Source organism: Abramis brama, assembly GCF_963993115.1.
Source record: "Abramis brama genome assembly, chromosome: 2".
Classification (NCBI taxonomy): Eukaryota; Metazoa; Chordata; class Actinopteri; order Cypriniformes; family Leuciscidae; genus Abramis; species Abramis brama.
In genome coordinates this window covers 19,371,945-19,379,210 of record NC_139964.1, presented here as the reverse complement: position 1 = coordinate 19,379,210, position 7,266 = coordinate 19,371,945, and the positions used below count along the sequence as shown (strand labels likewise).

The window sequence follows — 7,266 nt, the reverse complement described above, 5'->3', positions numbered from 1 at the left end:
CATATATGTAAAACGCGTTGCGGCAGCAGTCAGCTATGGCGAGACGGCTTGCTCGCTCATTGGCTGCTCTGCGGCAACTGCATAAGCCTATCGAGCGAGGCCTGAGGTGACGTCAGCTGAGGTGACTTCCCGCCGAGACGGGCGTGGCTTACCTCTATAAAAGGAGCTCGAGAAGGCTGATTCACTTGATTTTAATCTCTTCAGCGAAGCGCACGCATCGCTGGATCACGAGGAAGCACGCGTCGTCTGATGCAAGCACTTCAGCGGGACGAGCCCTTGAAGCCACTGGCCAACGCCGCCTTCTACCGCCGTACCTGCTGCGCTTTCCGACGCCATATCCTTTACATTCTTTGTTCTTGTGTATGTGTGTGTGTGTTCGCTTTGCAACACACACCCCTAAAAGAGCTGCGTCTTTTTCAAGACGCCTTCTCATGCAGCGCTCGCGCTCGCTGACGGCGAACGCCTTCACTCCGAGCAAATTGCCTACGGTGACTCTGAGGACTCGCCGGGCATCCTTTCCGAGGCTGCCCTTCCTGGAAGCGGATGGCGGGATTAGTTTTTCTTTACGTTACAAGAAAAGCTACCCTGCCTCTGCACGCGTCATTCACCGGCGAAGGAGAAAAGAGTGTTCTTAGTCCCACCGTTGGTCGGTCTGACCTCTTTTCTCTCACATTTCTCAGTTCCCTGTTCGGCGACTGGAAATATTATTGCAGCAAGTGAGTCTGTTACACGCTTGCCTGCCAGCAAACGCCGAAGAATACATGTTGACGCCGCTTTCAAAAGCCTGTATCCCCCTGTGGCTCAGTGGTGGAATTATAGGCTTTTCACACGGGAGGCCGGGGTTCGGATCCCGGTCTAGCGGCATATATATTTATGCCGCCAATGCTTTGCTCTGTCAGTCCCCTGAAGGCGACTGCAGAGATGCATTTTGCAGCCAGCGAGCGCGTAGTACCCGCTTGCCTGCAACCGAACACCGTTTCTATGGTTCCCGTGCGTCACTGGCGAAAGGAGAATGGAGTATTTTCAGCCCCGCTGAAACTGGGCAATATCCACTCTTCTCACATTCTGGCATTTTGCAGGCGTCTGAAAATGCAAATCACTCTGTCTGTTCCCCGAGAGGCAACTGCAGACGTGTTTTTTTTGCTGCCCACGAGCACGTGGTACATGCCTGCAAGCAAACGCCAGTGTGGATAATACTCGCGCTGACTTTGTCTATGTATCTTCACTGTGGTCCAGTGGTAGATTCTTAGACTTGCGCGCGGGGGATCGGAGGTTCGAACCCCAGGCCTGCCGGCAGAAAATATTTATGCCGCCGAAAGCAAATCACTCTGTTTGTTCCCCGAGAGGCAACTGCAGACGTGTTTTTTGCAGCCCACGAGCACGTGGTACATGGCCGGACTTCTACCGAAGTCCCGGCCACGGCCGATGATACTATATGTGTAGAGAAGATGCCCACTGCTAGTGCCCATCCCTACACACTAGCACAGCCCTTCACACAGGGCCCGCGCTCATATATTCGACTCGGGTCGATCACGCACACAACATAGTGAACGTGCCCACTGCCTAGTGCCCACAAACACTATGTTCTGCATGCCTTGTGGTTTCTGTAAAGACGAAACCTGTGTGCATTCACTCTGCTCAGACAGACAGTGCACTCATTGCAGTAACTGTGCCCGCTCTCCCGCGCCCACACTTACTCACGGTATTTTCTGGTGTCCCGGCCACGGCCGATGGTGCTATAAGTGTAGCTGTCGATGCCCACTCCTCAGTGCCCATCTCTACACACAAGCACAGCCCTACACTTAGGGCTCGCGCACATAAAATCGACTCAGGTCGATTGCGCTTCCAACATAGTGAAAGTGCCCGCACAAACACTATGTCTCACAGACCACAGGCTCTCAGTAAAAACGAGATCTGTGCGCGCTCGCTCTGCTCAGTCAGACAGCGCGCCCAAAGCAGTGAATGTGCCCGCTTCCCGCCCACATTTACTCGCAGACATGAGTCCCGCGGGACCCGCTCAGCCCTCCCTCACTCAGTCAAGCGCTGTAGTAAGGTCGAGGAAGAGCGCTCTGCCCGCTGTAATAAGCGCGCCCCCCGCCTCGAATGCCACAGGTATAACGCCTACGTTATTGCGCCCCGAAGCGCCTCTGTCGCACGGCGAACAGAGCGCGCTTCGCATCCAGCCCTTAGCCAACCATGCAGAAGCATGGGCAGCGCTTCCAGGGGTTTCGGACTGGGTGCTAGGCATTATAAGAGAGGCTTCTCGCTACAGTTTTGTCGACGCCCTCCCCGCTTCACAGCGCGCGTCCAAACTACGGTGGTTTCAGAAGTAGCACACCTACTTCGCGCCGAAATATCAAAACTGGTAAGCAAAGGGGCGATAGAGCGTGTGCCCCAAGCTCAAAGCGAAGGGGGGCTATACAGCAGATACTTTCTAGTCCCCAAAAGGACGGTGGTATCAGACCCATACTGGATCTAAGACAGCTGAACAAAGCATTAGTGAAACGCAGTTTCAAAATGCTCACGACCAGGAAAATCCTCGCGCATGTTCGCCGAGGAGACTGGTTTATGTCAATAGATCTGAAGGACGCGTATTTTCAAATACAGATGGCGTCACATCACAGGCGATACTTGAGATTCGCCTTCGGGGGTCAGACATACCAGTATACAGTCCTGCCGTTCGGTTTGTCCCTGGCACCTCGTACATTTACGAAATGCATGGACGCAGCGCTCGCTCCTCTCAGACTCAGAGGCATGCGAGTGCTGAACTATTTGGACGACTGGTTGATCCTAGCCCAATCACGATCTCAGCTCGTGGAGCACAGAACCATTTTACTCGATCACCTCGAGAATCTTGGTATCACGGCCAATTGGGCGAAGAGTTCACTGAACCCCAGTCAAACGATTTCGTTTCTGGGTATCGTTCTGGACTCGCAGTCTATGACAGCGCGGCTGTTGCCACAGCGCGTGCTGCACATTCAACGCGCGGCGAAGTCTTTCCGCCGCGGCGCTTTCACCCCGCTCAGGAAGTTTCAAAGGATGCTGGGTCTCATGGCCTCAGCATCATCAGTTCTCCGGCTGGGCTTGCTCCGCATGCGCCCGCTGCAGTTCTGGTTGAAAGCGCGGGTACCCGGTCGATTACGCCTCAAGGTCGATCAGAACTGTGTTACAGCCCTGGTGCCTTGGATGGCGGACGACTGGTACCGATCAGGTGTAAGCCTGGGGACTTCCTCGGGAGTGAGGATGGTGTCGACAGACGCATCCACCTCGGGATGGGGAGCGCTGCTCGAGGGCAGACCGTTCTTCGGCCTGTGGTCGGAACGAGAAAAGCTCCAACACATAAACTGCCTAGAAATGCTGGCAGTGCACAACGCGCTGACGCGTTTTTGTCCCCACATCAAGGACCAACACGTCATAGTCCGTTCGGACAACATGGCTGTGGTGTCCTACATAAATCGCCAAGGCGGTCTGAAATCCACATCCCTGTACAGGCTGGCGAAACGCCTCCTAATATGGGCTCAGCACAACTTACGCTCGCTGAGAGCAGTGCATGTACCTGGGCGTCAGAATGTGGGCCCAGACAGACTGTCCAGGAACAACGTTCCCCCGGGCGAATGGTCTCTACACCCACAAACAGTCCGGCTGTTGTGGGAGAGATTCGGCAGAGCGGAGGTGGACCTATTCGCGTCCCACGAAAACGCTCACTGCCCCGCGTTCTCTTCAAAGAGCGACAGCGCGCTGTCCCGAAGGTGGCCGCGCTGCCCGCTATACGCTTTTCCCCCCGTCTCCCTCCTGCCACAGGTGTTGGAACGGGTCAGGGAAACAAAATGCCCAGTGCTGCTTGTAGCACCGTTCTGGGAGAACCAAGCATGGTTCCCAGTCCTGATGCAGTTAGCAGACATCGCTCCATGGCCAGTGCCGTTGAGGAGAGATCTCCTCTCGCAGGCCGGGGGCTCGATTTGGCACCCACACCCGGAACTGTGGTCCCTTCATGTGTGGGCGCTCAACGGATACCCGTTGGTCTCGCAGAGGGAGTCATGAATACCATCACTCAGGCTAGAGCACCGTCGACTTGGCGGCTTTATGCTTCGAAGTGGTCGGTTTTCTCTGGCTGGTGTACAGCTCGGAGCCTTTCACCCCTCGAATGCGAGGTAACGGAGGTTCTCTCCTTCCTACAAGAGCTGTTGGATAAGGGCAGATCCCCTTCCACGCTCAAAGTGTATGTGGCGGCTATTTCAGCGTTCTCCGGTTCAACGCTGGGTCAGTCACTGGGAAGGAACGATTTAGTCATCCGCTTCCTCAGGAGAGCTAGGAGACTGAATCCACCCAGACCTCCTTCAGTCCCTATGTGGGACCTTTCTACGGTCTTGGCGGCCATGAAAGGTGCCCCTTTCGAGCCTATCCAGTCTATTAGCCTCAAACATTTGTCTTTCAAAAGAGTGTTTTTGATGGCTCTCGCTTCAGTGAAGCGCATAGGCGATCTGCACGCGCTCTCTGTGAGCCCGGCGTGCTTGGAGTTTGGTCCTATGACTCTAAAGTCATACTCAAACCTAAGCACGGCTATGTGCCGAAATCCCTCAACACGCCTTTTCGGGCTCAGGTTATTTCCCTGTCTGCCCTGCCGGCATCGAGTGAGGAGGGGGACTCGAGTTTTCTTTGCCCTGTTAGGGCTTTAAGAGCTTATATGTCCCGCTCTGCTGTCTTCAGACAGACAGAGCAGCTCTTTGTCTCGTTCAGCGGTATATACTTCAATAGTATATTTTTTTTCCTACTATGGAAGTCAATGGGACCCAAAAACTGTCTGGTGACTGACATTCTTCTAAATATATTCCTTTGTGTTCAGCAGAAGAAAGAAATTCATACAGGTTTGAAACAACATGAGGGTGAGTATATGATGACAGAATTTTCATTTTAAAAGTGAACTTCTCCTTTAATGACTACAAGTAACAAAACTACAGTTTTCTTGATTTGATTGAGAAAAGTAGGCCTAACAAATTAATTAATAGATTACTAACTACTAGCCAAATTCTCACCTTACTCCCTCGGCCATGGTCCTCTGCTTTGGTTTGGCAGACAGCACAGCCATCTTCTCGACGGGACCTGGTTTAACACCCTGTGAATATAGCCCATAAGCAATGATGAGCGTATGTGATATGTGTGTGTGTAGATGAAGTATTGAAATTATTGTTACATTATTCCAAGACTTGCCAGGGTTCTTGGCTTGTGCCACTGTTGTTCACTCTCCGTACAGCTCAGCACTGGTGGAACAACTGGAATGTCTAGCTGAGAATAATGTGCAGACTGGAAAAGTAGAGCCACACAATGGTTACAGAGCACTGATCCAGCTACACATGTACAGCTGTGATGGGCCAGCTCAACAGGGATTGAGTCCTTCAGCCCCACCTGTAACAAGATGTTTAAAAAAATATATTTAAACAGGAGTAGCATAACTGATTTGTCATATATTTATATGGAATACTCAAGTAAGCTACTGTTTATTTTTGTACACTGTTAGCTAGTAAAAACTTTTTTTCTTGTAAACACTGTTAGTAAAGGGATTAATCTTTTTCTTTTAATGTGGTCAGTGGAGCAGTTTAATTTGCAGGTACACTCAGAATCCCCACTTAAAAAGTACCAAGATTACAGTATACCTCCTTAGACTTAGCAGATTTACATACACTTCTATACCTATCTTATGTGTTTCACCTTTCACATGGGATGTTCAGCATACCTGGAAAAACAAACTATACTACACCTACACCACTACATTGCTACTACAACACTGATTGCTGTTAGTGAAAACATAGTAGTAACTAAGCGTACACTGGTCGTTTTTGACGTGAATGGGGGACATGGTCAACCAAATGAACATGGTTAACCTAGAGAAAATAAACAAAAGAACACGATTAACCCAGGAACATGGGTAACCATCTTAACACTACACTTATCCTACACTTAAACTGTGAGGTGGTTTAGATCTGTCCATTGACGGATGACATAACGCCCTCACACACACTACTCCTGTCACTGGATCTTTCTTGGACACTGAGAGGAAATACAAAACCCAAATGAAAAATACACACAACCAGTTGATAATCATATTAACATTACAAGGTATTTAATAACACTAATAAAGTATGTTGTAATATTGACATGATTTAATGCGAGTTAAAATACTTGGCTGCTAGCTAGTCAATGTCTAACGCTAACAGCTGAGGTAACTGTTATCGCTACTCACCTTCAAAGTTGTGGATGTAACTTGATATGTACAATCGAAATCCTTTTACACGCTTGCAACCGGGTGCAGGTGAAGAGTGGTCAACAATCCTGTGGACATCGTTCACATCAATTTTCGGGAGGCCTTGTAAACAACGAGTGAAATATGCCATCTTTCGCAATCAAAACCTGGCGTCTCGCTGCTATAGCAATGCCGCGAACCGGAAATGGTCGACCGCACACTCAAGGCGGCGGAAGTAGAACTCCTTAGTTACGTGCACGTAGCCTATTACACCTTCTTGAGCCATCAATGTGGCAATATTTGATTTTTATTAATTAATTAGAATTCCAAGCACCACAGAAGTGCTCGTCCCCACAGTCATATACAGAGGGAAAATGCTTTATTTTGAGGTCAATAACAGATTTTTACACCATTTAAAATACAATAATGTATATATAACTATCAAATATATTATGTAAATGATATATATAAAAAAAATGCAGAATAAATATTATAAAATTTATAATGAAAGTAGTGGTCCCCTGGAGTTGTGTCACTGGTGTTACCGTTAAACAAAAATCTCTTATTTTGAAATAAAAATCACACTGATGACATCACTCGACTTCCTTCTTCCAATTTCCTGAATATCTATGAAGATAAGCCCATGGTAGATCCACTGTCTCTTTTCAGTTAGCAGAAATCTTCTCATTTATCTCATGATTTCATATGAAGCTTTTAGTTGAAGTCACTGGTATGACCTACTTTACTGTTAGGTAGTTTTAAAAAAAAAAATGAGAATACAAATGGATTAAACTACTTAATTTAGTTAGTATACCCTGATTGACAACATGTGGTTTGTTACCTTGCAGCAGCCATTTTGTAAAATTATTTTTTTATGAAAATTGTCACTGGTGTTACTGTCACTGGTGTCACCTTTCTTATGGGTAACACCAGTGACTCCCATTTATAGATAAACTTTATTCAAAGCTATTCATTTAGATTATATGCCAAATGTAACAATTTAGTCTCATATACTTAATTATAGTTGA

General features: G+C 48.5%; 1 protein-coding gene across 1 annotated transcript in view; it reads right to left on the bottom strand.

The window, feature by feature from the left end:
* Positions 1-6,389, bottom strand: part of LOC311077965 (uncharacterized protein) — a gene marked incomplete at its 5' end in the record, with an annotated part of 32,458 nt that extends 26,069 nt beyond the window's left edge. Inside the window, 4 exons of the mRNA XM_084106612.1 lie at positions 5,034-5,113; positions 5,209-5,403; positions 6,029-6,045; positions 6,239-6,389. Coding sequence (XP_083962738.1) covers positions 5,034-5,113; positions 5,209-5,403; positions 6,029-6,045; positions 6,239-6,389 — 443 coding nt within the window. The remainder of the gene's footprint in view (positions 1-5,033; positions 5,114-5,208; positions 5,404-6,028; positions 6,046-6,238) is intronic.
* Between the last annotated feature and the right edge of the window lie 877 nt (positions 6,390-7,266).